Here is a 17,973-nt window from a genome sequence, read left to right as displayed (position 1 = left end):
ATCGCCAAGGCTTTTCTCAAGGTTGGCTACTCAAAAGTGATGGTTAATATATAGATTTAGCTGCAAAAGTAAATCCACTCCTCATTCACCACTATGTTTTAAAAATTCTAAAGCATAATATGGCTCTCTTTGTGAATTCCATCCATGCCCAGCATATTTTGGTCATGTTCACCCCATTCCCTCATTTCCAAGCACTTCTTACTAATTATGAATCATCAAAATAAAAACCAAGAATCAGCATTAAAATAAAGAAGTGACAACCCATTTCTCATGAATGCATCATCATTTCTGTTATGCATAAAATGCACACCAATGAGTTGAGACCCGAAAAGCAGATTTATGGAGTATCCCACTGGACTGAGTCAATGTGGCCACTAAAGGTTCTCACTTACAAATGAAAAGCTTAGATATCTGATTTCGTTAATATGGTTTTCCTCTTAATGGTTAGAAGTTGTATACATGTGTTGATTATGTACTCATGTGTGTAGGGCATGTTAGTGTGTGTGACAGCATGTCCATTATCATGCATATGGATGCCAGAAGAAGATGCTAGGAGCCTTCCTCTATCTCCCTTCACATTATTTTTTGAGACCAAGTCTTTCATTTAATAAAGCCCAATATTTTATTTGTCTGTCATTTCTTCCCCAAATTGCCATTATAGGTGTACCCAGTCACTTCTAGCTTTTAGTGAGGGCTAGTGATTTGAACTTAAATTGTCTTTTGTTAAAGTTTTTATTTTTAGTTTTAATTTTGTGTATGTGTCTACATGTGGGTATGCACATGTGAGTTTGGTTACTCTTGGAAGCCAGAAAGTGACACTGGCAAGCCTGTGGCTGGAGTCACAGGTAGTTGTAAGCTGCCTGCTGTGGGCGCTGGGAATGACCCTCAGATCCTCTGCAACAGCAGCCTTGTTCTTAACCACTGTGCCATCTCTCCAACCTCTGCACACAGATTCTCTTGCTTTCGAAGGTGCTCTAAGCCACAGAGCCATCTCCCTAGCCCCTGGTTAACATGATTTTAAATTACAAAATTTCTCCCAAAGAAGGAAACATATTGCTGCCTGGTTCATTATGAACATGTGAATCTACATAGAGAAGGTATCAGAGTTGAGGTAACATACACTAATACTAATTGCAAATCATTCCTTATGCTGCTACAAAAAAATGAACATTTGCCAATGCAATTTATCATTTTTTATTGGTTGAAATGAAAGACATTTTCTGAAATGCTACAATTACCATTTCAAGTCTTCAGAAAGACTGAGTATAGGCATTTACTAAGACAGTATATTGACAGGAGATTACAAGATAAAACTCAATGCAAAATGAGGGCATAGATAAGAATTTAATATTATCTTTTATAAAATTTGCATCTTTAGGTTACTGCTACATATTTAATACAGTATTTCTAAACATAATTTGGGGAAAAAGAAAGAGAACAAACTCACAAACTCAGTACCTCATAATTCAGACCAATAGACATTGGAACAAATAAGGCCACCACATATCCATGTGGCAATACTGTCTTATTATAACAAAAATAATCATGCATGATGAATAATTCAAATCTGAAATGAAAGGATTAGATACTTTGCCAGTAAAGTAACATTTAAAAATTATTATACATTACACTTCATTTGCAAATCCTAATTTCTCTGAAGGCTTCAAGATACACATTGCTAGTATTTAAAACACATCCTTCCTATCTACTTCAGAAACAAGCTATATATATTTGCATATTCCAAAGTTGAATTTCAGCCTGATGTTTTGGCTAGACAGCCGTGTTTTTGCAAAGCTTATGCATTACCGACACAGTGGCAGCGGAAATCAGCCAGCATGACCCGTCTGCATGAGGTGGGCTGAGTTCAGGTGTGCTCAGTGTGGCAGATCCACGTTCTGAAGGATGAGAGCCACGCGGCTTGGAATGTACACCTGTCAACACAATCACATCGGTGTAATGGGAAGAAACGCTGAACATGCTGTCATAACAAAGTGACAGAGACATCATGCAGTCTGGCATATGACTAAGGTTACAGTGATCAGCCATCAGAAGGCTCAAGTTCAGTTTCAACTCTTTTGGCCGCAATAGAAAGCTATTACAACAATTGCCACTAGAGGGCTCCATACTATTTACAAAAGATGAAATTACACATAGATTGAGGTAAGGGCTCTCCTAAGCCAGATTTCACTATTAGGGGCTTCAGAAGGGTTGCCTGTGGTGATTAGAAGAATAAATGCAAAAACCAGGTACTCTCAAAAGAACAATGCTTTTCATTAAGATAGTATATAATCTTACTGTTTCTTTTCCTTTTTCTTCTTTTTTTTTAATTAAGAACTAAAGCAGGAACATAACTTAAGGGATCCTAGGTATGTCAGGCCTTGTGCAAATCCAATTAAAAGAAAGAAAGCAAGGAAGCAAGGAAGCGAGAGGGGGGGAGGGAGAGAGGGAGGAAGGAAGGAAAGAAGGAAGGAAGGAAGAAAAGAAAAGTGCAAAACAAGCAAACAAAATAAAGGACTTTCCTCTGAGATAACCCTTGAAACTCCTCTCCTCCCTGCAACCTCAGCTAGGTCCCATCCCTCACCATCTCATCCCAGCCTCCTGTACAGGAGTCTTTATGTTCCTCTCAGTCTTGTCTAGAATATATCTTATGCTCTGAAGTCTTTGCTTCGCTGATTCCTATAGCTCTCGACTCTTAATAACCTCTAGACTCATGGCCAGGTTTTTCCAGGACAACCCCAGATACTGAATGTTCTCCACTCCATTTTAGGTCACAGAAGCCATTTGGCTCCTTCTGAACCCGTCACACACCTTGTGATTTTTTTTTGTTTGTTTACTACTTTTCTTTTCTCCAGGTATCTATCCTTCCTCTTGAGCCAGGAGCTTTATGGGAGCAGGGGTTAACTAGCTCTTGATTTCTCACAGCTATCAAGTGCTTTTAGGTAAGGTGGCAACCATTAATAACTGCACAAAAGAACAGGTAACAACTGGAGGAAGAACAGTGGGCTGGTATGTCCAGACTTCCAAAAGCCCTCTAATGTAGCCATTCATAAAATCATCTACATAAAATGTGTAACAAATGAGCTGTGCGACCTGACTTATCTTATATACTCCTAAGTACTAGCAACATAAATATTATAGACTGTTGATACCACTGAGACCTCTCCCCATCTCTTTGTTAATTATTTTACCATATTCAGTCATTTTATCTCTACTTGAACACTTGACTAGGAGTTTTAAAACATGCCTTTTACAGTTTACAACCAAAATAAAAACCATAAAAACATGGCTTCAAAAGAAAATTAAAAAATGTCAAATGTACCTTAACTTTAAAGATGGCCTCACTATTTTGTTTATGATATCTACAGTGAAGAATTCCTACTATGCTTACAAAAGCAGTCAGACAGACCAATGGAATTGGATAGTTTTAAACATTAAAACACAGTCCATTAGAAAGGTCATTTAAATAGAATTATATTATGAATGAAATGGCTAGAGGTCAGGATTTCTAACCTTATTTTAAATGTAACAGTGATTTGTAAACTAATAGTCATTTGGTAAAAATTTTACAAAGGCTAACAGTCCCTGTTTAGTTTGGTGTCCCAGTCTGATTTTCAATCACGTATTTTAAAAAGCATAATTATTACATACTCATAGTCATTACATGTGAGAAAACCTAGTATTTCAAAGCCATACTCTGTTTACATACAATTTATACACTGTACTGATGTCTACTGACTTTTAAATCATATGAGAATTTAACTGCTACTGCAATTCATTTCAACCAAAAAGTGCATTCTTTTTTATTAAGTCACCATACTTAGGGTAAGATGCAGGAGACTATTTCAACAAAGGAAAGCTGGAGGTATCATGAATAAGGAAGGGAACCTCCATGGATCCAGAAAGATCTAATCCAGGGGATTGTGAACTACAATGAAGCCACTGACAACAGAAACAGATCAAAGAAAGGAGAAAAAAACAAATGGAGAAATCGTCTGGAAAGTTCACTTCCTTCCCTCAGTGCAGTTTTAGAGATCAATCTGTCCCTCTAAAGGGCAAGTGTCGATGGGAGGCTGTCCTTGGGTCATGATCGCTGTTACTGAGCTTGACTGGTAGGTGAGCTGGAAGGTTCTGCCATGAACAACCTTTAAAGAGCAATCTAAATTTCTAGCTAGCAACAAAAACCAGACATACACATTTCACATTCTCCTCCCTTAAACTCATTCTGAGAAGACAGTGTCCCGTGATAGAGGTAACAGGAATCTGGCAGTTCACGACCCTGAAGAAGTCGCAATAAGACCCATTAATCAGACTGGGGACGAATAAGGATGGGTCCGTCTCAGTGTGCAGCACAGTGATAGGTCAGAAGAGGGCCACTCAATCTCTTATTTGGATTCGAGTCAATTACAGTAGCTTGATTCATATCTTCATAGTGATTTATTAACAACTATGATTTCTAAGACTTCTCTTTGGAACCTTAGCTATTTCAGTTAGTTCAGTTTTAAGAATTGAAAACAAGAGAGTATAAGAAGTTCGAGTTTGCAATACATGCATTGGCTTTTCCATTCTGGCATGAAAAGATTAAAAATGTTCCAAGACTTCCCACTAAATGATGCTGACCATTCGGTATAAGGGACTTTAAGGCCCCAATTCTAGCCACACTTACAGACTTCAATACTACCTGTTCAAAACCTCTGAATGGTAATCATATAATATCATTAACAGGGATACTGTATAATAAGTTTTTTTTTCTGCACTGTTAATTACCACATGTGTTTATGTTGCTCTGGAGTCTCTGTGATAAGAGCAGCATATTCTTTCCCCACAAGCAATTTTTCTCCACTCTGGTTATTTGTGAATTTTGAGTTTTATTCTTTATTGGCTTTCCTTGTATGTAAATCATTGTTCTTAGTGGTTAGGAAATGCCTGCCTATTACACTAAAGGCTGAAGGTAACCAGTGCTAATCCTTATGATGAGATTATTAGAAACAGGAACAAATTTTGGGTCTCTAAAACTAAATGCATAAATACCGGTTCTGGAACACTCATCTGACTATTTAAATTTCAAAACAGTTTTGATTGGAATGGCAAGATGAGAGACACAGACATAAGTAGATTTAAACATAAATGTTTAAGTATATTTAAATATAACTAACATCTTGGTACACACATTCAGAAAAGATTTAGTAGATATGCTATAGACCATATGTACTGTAAAACATATCTGGTTAGCTTTTCAGCCTTACACATGTTACTGTAAGGGCCACATAAGAACAAATGAGACAATGCAGTGTATGCCTATGAAGTCCATTGTCTAGCTATAATAATGACCTGATTCAGAGTAAAGAGCATCCAAATTATTTATTGAGTGTCAAATGTGCATTAATCTACCAGCTACTTACTTTGGCTAATTTTCAAAGACTTAACCACTACAGTAACCACTAGTAAAGGCTCAAAACTATATTATTATATAGTGATCTATTATGACAGCCCAGACTGTGTTATTTTTCTTTAGGATCATAAAAGAGTTGCAAAATTAATTATAAAATTTTGGAAAACATGGTGTCTAACCCATGTGATGATGACACTTTGAAATTTAGACATAATATATTAGAAAGTGTGCTAAATTTAGCATTATCGCAATTCAGTAGGGTGAAAATATTATTCACTGAAAATAGATTAGACCTTTTAATAGTTGATTCTTTCCTTTTGAAAGGTGAAAGTTAAGGTAACTTTAGCTCTCATATACATGTATTAGCTTACAAAGTACTTTCTGAGAAAAATGTAACTAGCTCCCATTGTGCACTAAGAGTTAGGAGAGAAGTAAATATATGTTAATATTTTAATTAATTTATATTTATTATTCATGTGATTCGTATATATTAAAATACAATTCTATCTGGGATTCTATATGGGACATATTAATATAGAAATATTGAGAAAATTAAATTGTAAGAATTGAATAGTTTTTCTTAAAATAATTAAACATTTCTATAGATAGTGTCAAAGATATGTTCCAACTGTTAAATTGTATTTTCAGTATTTTTAGATGAGGAAAAACAGAAAATACACCTTTAAAAGATCCCCTTGTGAATCCCCACAAACACAGAACATTTTGGGAAAGAGTCAAGCTGACAGTGTAATTAATGCCAAGTCTCCTGCTTTGGTCCTGCCCTCATTACTGCCCTTGGCTTGGTAGCTGTAAGGGAAGTACACTCATGGCATCTTGTAGCCCCTGTGCTATCCTTTAAGCTGGGCAATTTGAACTTATGTGCCAGAGAAGGGAAAGGGACTCTGCTCACCCAACATGTGCCAATTAACACAAACCAGTCTCTATGCTAAAATGGAGCTCCCCCAAATCTTCAGCACAGCACACTGCTGGCATTCAGCCCTATACTTCAGCAGCCATGGGGCGCCCTGACTTGGCAAATGTGTTTCCCTGGTGGTGTGAATCCAGTTAGCACTGGTTTCATGGTCTTCAGTAAAAAAAATCACAGACAGCTCCCAGGCAGTACCTGCTGACGCCGCAGGACGCAGGTGTATTTTAAGATTCCTCTGAGCTGTGTTTGCTGCTGTCTTTGAAAGCAGATTTGACACTTACTCAGCAGATCCTTGGATTATTGAGCTTGCCCATTAAGCTTTAGCAAATGCTGTGAAGCGGTTATGATGGGCAGAAATTTCATGGAATGAGGGAAAGTTATAGCTACTCTTCATTTCATTAGTCGAGGCGTGCAGGACATAGAGGTCAAACTGTTGGTGTTTGTGTGAGCCACAGTGCACCAGGGTCACTGTCAAGCACTTGATTGGATTCCAGCACTTACAAATCCGTTTAAGGAGTTGCACTATAGTGAGGCATTCCTGCGACAGATGTTTTGTTCATGCACTGTCTTGTTCCCTACCTTTTACTCTCAGAACTCTCTGTGTGTGTGTGTGCGCGCGCGCATATGTGTGTGGGTGTTTCCCCTATATTCCTGGTTCATTTATCACTTTACGTTCACCTGAGCACTTGTAGACGAGCACTGTCTAAATACCTGCAGCCTCTGAGAAGCAGACACCGCTGTGGAAGGAGGCTCCCCATCTCCATGTGACTGAGAAGGGTCAGAGCTGTGGTGTGTGCAATTCTTAGACCTCCCTTCTCTGTTTGTGGTGAATTCCTGAGAACAAGGGGGAAGGGTCCTTTCTACCTGCTAATTTAGAAGCTGTGTACCATGTCTGCGAGATCACTTGAATTAGAGCTTAAAAACTAAGCTGGTTGCCACGACCCCTGGCTTGTTGACTACTTTAAATTATGTCAGACTACTTTTCTCCTGAAAAACTGAATGGATACAAAGACGGTTTTTTATCTATACCAAAGACTATGAGTGCTGAGCAATGACAGTAACTTCTTCCACCGTGGGAGAAAGTATTTTTAAGCTAGCATCCTCCAGGCACTTAGTGTCTTCACATGTTCAAGATATGAAAATGTCATCCATGACATGGTTAAACGCATGGCCATGAGGACTTAAACACACAGCTCAGCTCCTTTTGTAGCTTCTGAAAAGCTTGGTCATGTTAAGGGGTCTGTGCTTCCTAGGGGTCTCTTGCCATAGAGAGGCCAGTGCTATACGTTCTCATTTTCAGAAGAGAGAAACAGTTGCAGACATCAAGTTCAATTACTCGACTGCTTACAACTGGCAAGTGGCAGAGCAGACAGGACACTATAGCACCAGGGCTCTCCATGCCAGAATTCTGTTGAGATTTGGGAGCCTTTGGTAAATGTATCTGCAGAAGAACTTTGTTGAATCTTTCAAACTCTTCCTGGGGCATTCAAGTGGATAAAGTTCAGTTTTACTGTGGCAGTATGTTACTTCTCAGGGTCCTCACTGTGAGCTGAATCATCTCCCTAAGCCCCTCAGGAGTCCTTTACCTTTTTGTTATTCCAATATTCTAGGTAACTGTCTTCCTCATTTATGCAATGAACTATTTATCAATCGCAGTGCACACATCAAAGCTGCATGCACTGACAATTCCAGCAGCAGCTCTTTAAAAGTGGATAGTACCCAGGAGCCCTCGCTCGAAACTATGCACAGGCTCTCTGTCTGTACCCACCTAAACCTAATCAGAGCTGTTAAGACACACTCTTATACACACAGAAGAACACCGGCTGAGTCTGCCCAACCACACAGCTTCCATCACTACTTAGTTGTCCTTGTGGCAGTCTTGTCGTTTATTTATGGGCGATCCCCTCCACTCATAATACACTTCACTAAATGAAAGACATGCTCAACTTCAGGTGGTAGGGTATAGGTAGGGTAGGCACCCGGGGTGCCATACAGATTTTAATGCTTAATTTAGGAACTTTTAAAAGAGGGAACCGTTTATAAAAATGTGCTTATTCACTATAATATATCCACATACTGTTAGGTTATTTCTTGATGTCACGAATGTAAGAGACTACCTCTTAAAGTGAGGAGAACGATGCACGCTGAGAGAGACTTATAGAAGAGGGGAATGGAAAGACAGGAGTATAATGAGCCAGGCAAAGCAGTTATGATTAATACGTGACCTGAGCCTACCATATAGCCATAAATTAGACAAAGACTTTCTCCCTGTCTAAAACACGGCTAAACTCTCTGTCTTCTAAGAACTGAAACTTCATATGTGAAGGCATCATCCCATAGTCTGCTGCAACACTGCAACACTGTCGTATAACAAAACTCCTGAGATAAAAACCGTTTCTCCGGCACATGAATAATCCAGAGAATTTGCAACTACAAAGAATCCAGTCCTCAGTTTACTACATGACAGTTAAGTTATAAATTATTTATTTCTTCAAGATGTTTTAACTTAAACTTCATTAAATAGATATTAATGTAGTAATCCAGTTAATGAAATATACTATAGAGAAAGCAATAATTAAATTACTACATAAATAGACAAACGTTTCCCCTCAAACCTATAAAAATAACTTTAAACACTATCAATATTCAAGTTTTTCCAGTTGTACCCAAATAGCCTTCAGTGTTATTTTTCCTAAGACCCAGTGTCTTTCACATTTTCCCAGTTTCCTCATTCTTCAGCTCCTTACCCTATGTTACTACTTAAAGAATTGTTTCTTTGAACAAAATCATAACTACAAAAACAAAGAATTAAAATAGAATGAAAACATCTAAAGAAAAACGTACTTACCAAAAGAGAATAGGGACGGCCATTATGTTCAAAAGCCTCAGCAAAGTAATCAGTATTGTGGTCCAGCCTCTGGTGTCCTCCATATTCCGGGGCATCTGAATCTAGTACAATTTTGAATGTGCAGCCATTAAGGAATTCACAACAGGGCCGGAGTGGAAGGAGACATTGTGAATGCTCTCCAAACAATGTTATAGCATTTTTTTGTCATGTATTCATTCCTTCTCAAACACTGCAGAGGTTATTGTTTGAAACACCTAGATCTAGCCCCACATGCTACACTGAAGGGCCATACACTTCCTCCAGTCCATTGAGAGATCATGCAGCCTGACACCAGATAGTCCTACTGATAATGACTCCCCTTGGCTCTGGAAGCAACCCATCCTCTAGCTGACATTCTGATCCTCGATTAAGAGAAACAGGTTCATTGGGAATACTTCTACTTAGAAAAACCACAAAGAATACAATTTAATGTGTAATTGTGATATACCATTTTGATACCTAGTTACTTTGTTAGTTATATGTCTTTAAAATGCATTAAATGTATTATGAAATGAATAGATACATGCATGAAATAGACTTCTGTTTAATCCTCATTTGGAAGAACTTTTAAACTACTTCCTCATTTTTGAATTCATGGAGATTATTTTTAGAACCTGAATAGCAGAGGTGCAAATAATGACATGGACAAGGTATGGTTGCAGATTTCCAGGTAGCTTACCTAACTTTCTGCCTCCAGACAGCACATTGCTATTAACACAGCACAAGCAGGTAAACATACTGTCATTGCCACAGGTGAATTCATATGGACGTGATGGAATCTGCTATAATTTAACACGCAATTCTTCTCCCTGCATTACCAAAGATTAAACAGGCCCTCCAGCATGGGAGCCCAGTATCCTCTCAGACTACCATCATCTGTTTCATAGTGAGTGATCAGCATGGATGTACTACCAGAAGATAATTAAAGGCTGTTTTACTAACTTCAAAGGTCTAGAAATAGTAAGTGACATTAAAATCCACATGTAAATCATTATTGGTACTTAGAAGGTTTGTTTCTTCTAGCCTTATGATGGATAAAGAGAGTACTAATGTAGTTTGGTTTTCTTTCCTGGAATGTAAATCTTCAGCACCATGAACATTTGCAGTTTTCATTCAGTAAAAAGATCCTAATATTCATGTGTGAGAACAGTGATCAATGGCCCATCATGTTCATCCTTTTGAAGCCTTGGTCTCGATCAGAGATGCAGATGGATACACTACAGGAAACTTGCTGGAAGTTGGGACTCTGTCTTGGTCAATTCAGATCAGCCTGCTCTGATTCACACTGATGCTGATGATGAGGGCTCTAGTGTGTTCAAAAGAGGCAGAAGTGGGGATCAGGATTAAGGGATAAGTTCTGGGCTAGAAAGTACCAGTGCATTCTAGAATCAATGCAGCTGAAATGACTTAAGCCCATTAATGAGTTTGATGGTGAAATGCAGTTGGTGAACATCACTGCAGGTATAGTAGATAAGTGAAGCACCAAGAGAAGGCCACAAGAAAGTTTAGTTCTTTTCTTCAGTATAGTTTGCCAAATACTTGGACTGATGTTTAAAAAGCCAAAATATGGAGAGTAAAGCCCCAGAATAGGTTTTTAAAACTACTGAATTAAATTATCAACAAATTACTGGTGAGCAACACAAATTTTGGTAAAGGCCACAAAAGGCAAGCATAATGGTAGCTGTATTTCCTGTGTGCATTAAGTGTTACTTTATGTGACTGAGGATCCATATGCATTATTCAATGTCTGAACATAGACTTGGTTTTGGTTATTAAAGCACTAACTCACTGAAAAATTCTAGAGTATCCTTTTGACTCTGTATTTTCATAATCAGTGATACAGAAATGAGGATAGGCATATTTCTTTTTTGACACTGAAAGGGACCCTCATACTCAAAATAATTACAGCCTACTTGGTATGTCTGCAACTTGTAGCCATAGAGGAAATGTTTCTAAAGTAAGACAAAGAAGTTTCAAAATACCAGCTAGACTTATGGTTTTCTGTTCTACAATTCCCAAGGAACTACACAGCTCTGTGTCTTTATTACCCAGGGAACACAAGTTTCCTTAAGAAAATATAGAGCTTAAATTCAGAAGTTTCTACCAATTGAAACATTACAGATAATGGTTGGGAAGCCATTTTATTTTGTTATTTGATAGCATGTTACTCAAGCATCAAGAAACTGCATTTAGAGGGCCTTGCTTAGAATTTGACTAAAGACCTTAAGAAAAGGTTATTGGAATAGCTGATTTCATTTGCTTATTTTAAATCTTCTGTAACTCAAGTATGCCCTCAATTTCTTTCAAAGTTTTTAAGGAATGTAGTTTGACAATTACAAGTCAGATAATTTTAACTTATTGCAAATCATCTTTCTTAGTGTGCTTTCAAATTACACAAATACAAAACTAATTTGTCAGGGCACATCAACAGATTGCTATTGTCTGTCGCTACCTTGTAACACCTAGAAGAACTGCCTTCTTGAAAGATGTTCTCAATAAACCATTCCAACTGGCATTCAGGACAGTCACAACTCACTAACAGGTGTTAAACTGCAAACAGTAAGACTTTATCTTAGAAAGATGGGGAATAAATTATCTTCACTTCCTCATTCAATTACTATAAACATACGATGTACAAGATAGCACGGAAGACACAGCAGTCATTAGGATGGTTTTAGTTTCTATGAAATTCACACCCTGTAGTGGGGAGACTTGTTATACATATGTATGTCTGTGAGTCGAGGGGAGAAAAGACACGTAATGAGGCAGTGACAGGTACAGAGAAAGACAGTCCACGAGCGCAGGGACACTTGACATTCTGTTCATAAAGCAGATTTGGAGGCTGGACTAAGATGTTAATATGTAATTTCTGACTAAGTCTGATACTGCTGCACATTTCATTTGAATAGCAAGAACTCCAACCAAGGAGTCAGGACTCAAGTTTGAAGGTCAGGCAAAAGACCAAAATCTGGCAAACCAATTAGGTTAACAACTAACAATGCCCAAAGATAACAAGGTTGGCTAACCCCTGACAGACATAAGCCATCGCTAATTTAGAGCTACACATGACAGAACTAACAATACGGAGGCTGGTACAGAATTTATAAAAGTAAAAGTGGAAGCAGAGAGTATTCCTGCCCTGCAACTGAGAAGTAGGGAAATGGTAGAGCGGATGCCAGGCTGAATTCAAGCGCAGATCTGGCTAACCACCCCCCACCCCCTGCAGCTGACTATACAGTTTATGGGAGATTCATTCAGAGTGATGGTGAGTGCTGTTTCTTGCTCAATTCTAAAGCCAGAGTAAATAAAGTATAAGAAAATAAGAAAGGTGTTAAGTAATAGCCATCTAAATTAGTATACTTTCAAGATGGACATTCCCAGAATTGTTATCAGAAGTTTATTCTGTTAGTTTTAGATCCAGTCTCATCCACTTGACCATTCACTTGTGGACACAAAATACTGAACCATTTTTTTTTTTCCTTCTTCAATTTTGGAAAATGCAGTTAAAAAAAGAATAATAGAATTTTAAGTACAGATTTCTCTTTTCTATAAAGAGGTCGATGAAATAGGTTTCTACCAATTTGGATAGCATTTTAAAATATTATGACTTCGTATTTTAAATTCAAGAGCTTCCTAAGTATTTGATATATCTATCAACAGGTTGAAGTAGATAAGAAGTTTTAAGCATTATTTTATACTCTATGTCCTTAAATTGAAACCAAGGAAGAGCCTATTCTGAAGGAGGCCTATACTAATAAGATTAAAACACAGTGAAGGCATGGAGACTCTCAAATTCAATGGCTCTTCAAATACTTCAAAAGCTGCTGTGTTTGCTCAGCCACTTGATAAAGTGTCTGTTGAAAATGTGAGCATTTGATATAAGAAGTGCTATCATTTTAATCATTCAGTGCCAAACTTCCTTCACTCCCACTGATGAAACAGAAGAAATTTATTGTAAGGTACAACCCCTGAGATTTCCAACCAAGTGACAGAAAGAGTGGTCCTCCAATGACTAGATGGCCATAATGATGGCAAAACCAGGAATTATTATATATCTTCAACTGTCAAAAATCAATTTTAAGAAAGTTTTTAAAATATATCTCTAGTAAAGAGAAATGTACCATTACCGCACTATTACTTATAAGATATAACCCAAATAAAGACATATAAAAGAACATATAATACACTCATTTGATAACAGTTATAATAACTCAGGAGAACTGAATGGTGTTAGGAGAGATATACTCTATACCCGAGAAAGAAACACAATGTAAATACTCTAAGATCCACTCTAACTGAAATAACTATGTATAAGCAAATGTCTATTTGGTAGAATAAGAACAGTTGTGAATTAGAATTTTCATAGTTTGGAGATGACTACCCAGTATAGAATTTGCCATAATGCTTAAAACTGATCTCCCCCCTCACACCTCACAAATGAATTTTATCTGTTGACACATGTAATTCATAAAAATCTCGGAACATAGCTGGATAGTGTCCAAACCAGATCCATTCTTTTGTTTTCTAATGGGTTAAATTATAATTTGTATAAAAGCCCTGGAAACCACATCTTTCCTTGCTGTCTTTTATCTCTTTCAAAGTGTAGACAGTGAAGCTTTAAGACATATTTTGGAACATGTCATGCATATGTCTGTTTGTCTGGGTGGTGGGTGATACATGTGAATATAGATCTGATTTAGGCATTTCATCTTTATTCTTTCAAAACTCATTCTTGTAATGGAGTGCTCTAATATTTTAATTATTTTTGAATGTTCTCTCTTGGACATCAATAAAATATAACATCCATCAATAGCATAAAATTTCTAATATAAATTAAGAGTAAGAATATGAAAAATAAATGGGAAGTTTACCTCTGAGTTTACTCAATATTTTAAAATTTAGTAAACCAATATGTAACTTTTTTGGGGGGGGGAATACTTTCTTAGACTTATCAGCTCAAAATAACCATGGAGTACTAGAAAGAGACAATACGCTCATGCACAAGCTACACAGACATTCAAGTTTGAGAACAATGACTTCATCAAAAGTTGAAATGACAACTGCAGATTTAATTATATGCCAAATAGAAGCACATTTCTATTCTAAGCTAGGATGTGCTTCTTTCATCAATAAAAGCTTGCTGGTGTTAGACTACAAAATAAGCTTCAATCCCTGAAAGATTGATGCGTTATTTAGACATTTCTAGAAATTGCGAATTTGAGAAAAGCAAGCTCAAAAGGTGTCTTGATCAAATGTCATTATCTACCATGTTAATTAGTCTATGGGTGTGCTTTGTGAAATGGATTTTCATGCAAAATTTTAGTTTATTTTGGGTATGCATAAGGACACACATCAGTAAATAGCAGATTGAATGGCAATACAAAATACCAAGGGCTTTGCGACTCTCTCTATAAATAGGAAATGTGTTGTAAATACTTTACAGAATTTTTCTGGCTATTCTATTTAGCCATGTTTCATTATCTTGGAATATTAATTGTAATTGTTCTAGTTTTTAAGCTATTTATCAACTTTAAAACACTATGGATTTCTTATCTTACAGATTATTTGCCACAATTTCTGTAGGGCATTTGTGTCTCTGTTTATCCCATTGCTGTTGATGACCTAGCTTATTATTTGTGAGCACATCTTTCCATTATCGTTTTGCAATTCCACCTTGCATTCAGATTTTCAACCAGTGCTTGCTAGAATTTCCTACTTTTTTCATAAAATACCAACCTGACCTATCTTCTCTCATGATACTGAATTAAAATTGTGTATTTTTATAAAGAAACACTCCCTAAAAATTTCATTCCATTATCTGTACTCCTTAAATGTTTAAAATGACTTTCTAACCTTTAGATTTATACTAGACACCCCTTTGAGATAGGTAATAGTAGTTAAACAAGTACATGTAAGTGTGAGGCAATTAATTTTCAATAAAATAACTGCTCTGTATGGGCCTTGGAAATAAGACATTTTACATAATTCTTAGTTGATGAGGAATAAATGACCAATAGTTTATTAAAGACACGACAAATGTAAAGACATTTACTATCAGCTTGGCTGGTTAGCTTTCTTAGTAATTCTTCTTAAGCACAGAGTATCAAAAAGACTAAATAAAATATATTTTTGCATAGGTGGAACCAGAATACACATTGTGACTCTATCATTCTACTTTAAAGTAGATGAATATTAAGATACTTAAAATGTTAAAATTCACCACTGTATCTGTGGTACTATGAATATAAGTTTTAAATATGTGAAGTAACAAAAATATATTAACTTTCATTTTTAATTTTCAAGAATATCGCTATTTGGATCTTTCTTAGTGCATGAGGAAGCTGAGTTAGTTGGGGCTGAGCTAGTTTCACATGCACTATGGTGAAGAAGTGTGCAGGTTTGGATATGTGTGTGGGAGACAGACTGTCCACATGCATCATTACCACAGTCATTATGGGGAACTTATGGACAGACAGCTCATGACTGCAACAAACTGAATGCTGGAGTCAAAGTTTTAATAAATCTTACGTATATTTTTTAAAAGAATGAGAGTTAAACCACACGCACATAAATGAAGACACACTCGTGAATCTCATAAAAATATTTTCATGGGGTTATTACAATTAATATAGTAATGTCAACTTTAAAACCATAGATGTAGTCAAATAAAAAATACATATATATGAGAAAGAAGTAAAGCCACTTCTGAAAAATGCATGTTTTGTCACTCATAATGAAAATTCATATTTTAGCTATGATTGCCAAACAGATGATCTACAAAATTTAAATCGGTCAAAATTCTGATATATTTTGAAATCAGGCCTCACATGAGATAGTTATTATTTTTCATGCTTACTTAATACCTATGAATCTTATTAGACTATTTGGTTATCATGAGATTTCCATTCCAGCATAGGTTGCTCTATCTGTACATTTTTCAAGTAGGTTAGGTGAGACAGGCAACAGACAAGAATCATCATGAATAAATCTTCTACAGACAAAACTACTTAGCTCATAGAACAAAATAGGTATTATTTGGTTCTCTTAAACTATACATAATATACCTATGTTGCAAGATTCTGAACATGGAAGTATAAATCAGTAATGTGTAGGTAACACAGATACCATAAACTCTACAACTCAAGGAAGAACATGAACAACAACTTATAAAGATAGCTGCTGAGGCCAGGATTGTCTATGTTTTGTAGGAACACTGAATCCGAATCCTCTTTATCCTCTAGTAACATAAATGTCAAGCTTAATACTTTGAACTCCATATATGAAGCTGAAATAACCTTAGCTTTAATAAAAAATTGAATATATTATTTTAAAAAGTTATTAAATAATTGTAAATATGTTTAAAACTAGTTAACTTATTTGCAAATAATGGTTTGGTTTCTTTAAATAGCATAACTTCCTTAAAAATTTCAACATTTCAATGTACAGCTGCAACTGACTAGTGAGTTTTCATAATTAAGTTTTATAAAATCAGTTTGTTAATTCCACTAGTTACATTTTTCTGTGGAAAGATTAGAGTTTTTTCATTATAATATTATGACACTTACACACATAATTTTATTCCTTGCAGTAAAATTGGGATGTAATAAACTTCACAATATATATAGGTGTCAAGATACCCACTTTAGATGAGATTTCTTTTTCTTCCCCACAGCAAATTGTTTTACTTTTTAGGTGTTGAATATGAGTAGGGGACACTGGATACCCTCACATTGTTCTCTTATAGGAAAACCTTTAATTACTTTCTCGTTATATTTTTTCTACCTATTTTTCTCTTTTGTTTCATGGTTACCATGACATTTAGAGAAAACATAATTAAGTATTTCAATTGTATCCACAGAAGCAAAAAATACCCAGTAAATCATGATATACTCAAGAAATAGAGTGATCACAACAGACAGCCTATGTCCATAAATTAGAATTAACCCTGTTAAATGGTGATATTACTCAAAGCAATCCATAACCACAATGAGATCATTACCAATTGTCCTCTGACATTATTCATAGAAAAATAAAGAAAATCTTAACATGTATATGAAACCACAGAAATCTGCATAGATAATATCAGCTTAGAAAGAACAAAGCTGAAACCATCATACTATACCTACAGTGATCATTATAGCCTGTGCGTGTGTGTGTGTGTGTGTGTGTGTGTGTGTGTGTGTGTGTGTGTGTGCGTGTGTGCACGCGCGCACATGCCTAAGAGCAAACAAGAGAGCCTGGGACTAAACTTACTTAAACTACTATCATTGCCATTGGTGCCAAGAGTGCTCAGTAGAGAAGAGTTTATCCACTAAAATTCTGTGGTGGGGATATTACATATTTTTTTGGAAGAGATTGGAAAAATGTGTTCAATATCACTAATTATTGGGGCAACAGTAACCAAGGGTGGCACATCAAAACATCTGTGTCAGGATTGCTATTACCAAAATGTCCCCGGGTGATCACTGGCAAGGATGTGAAGCAGAGCGGTGACACTATAAGTTTGTACAGACACTTTGGAAAATCTGATGAAGACAGTAATCATAAATTCACAATCCCAGTCTTAGTTACATAACCAGAGAAGATGAAGCCATCAGTTAGAAGAATATGTAGATACCAACAATCCATGGAGAACTGTCCAACACAGCTAAGAAAATGAAACAGTTTCACTGTCCAAAATGGAATGGGTAAAAGATGCAGTGTTTATCTATATAACTGGATATTTGGAATAAAGGAACTCTAGGCAATAACACATACCCAGGACATATT

At 36.3% G+C, this 17,973-nt stretch overlaps 1 protein-coding gene across 1 annotated transcript in view; it reads right to left on the bottom strand.

Moving 5' to 3' along the window:
- Window positions 1-1,178: 1,178 nt before the first annotated feature.
- Window positions 1,179-17,973, bottom strand: part of Gbe1 (1,4-alpha-glucan branching enzyme 1) — a 215,415-nt gene continuing 198,620 nt past the window's right edge. Inside the window, exons 15-16 of the mRNA XM_051191744.1 lie at window positions 9,166-9,283; window positions 1,179-1,931 (exon numbers count right to left, since the gene is read on the bottom strand). Coding sequence (XP_051047701.1) covers window positions 1,875-1,931; window positions 9,166-9,283 — 175 coding nt within the window. The 3' untranslated portion in view covers window positions 1,179-1,874. The remainder of the gene's footprint in view (window positions 1,932-9,165; window positions 9,284-17,973) is intronic.

The sequence above is a fragment of the Phodopus roborovskii genome, unplaced genomic scaffold (assembly GCF_943737965.1).
Source record: "Phodopus roborovskii unplaced genomic scaffold, PHOROB, whole genome shotgun sequence".
Lineage (NCBI taxonomy): Eukaryota > Metazoa > Chordata > Mammalia > Rodentia > Cricetidae > Phodopus > Phodopus roborovskii.
Note: the sequence above shows the minus strand (reverse complement) of the source record. Positions and strands in the feature narration are given on the sequence as shown.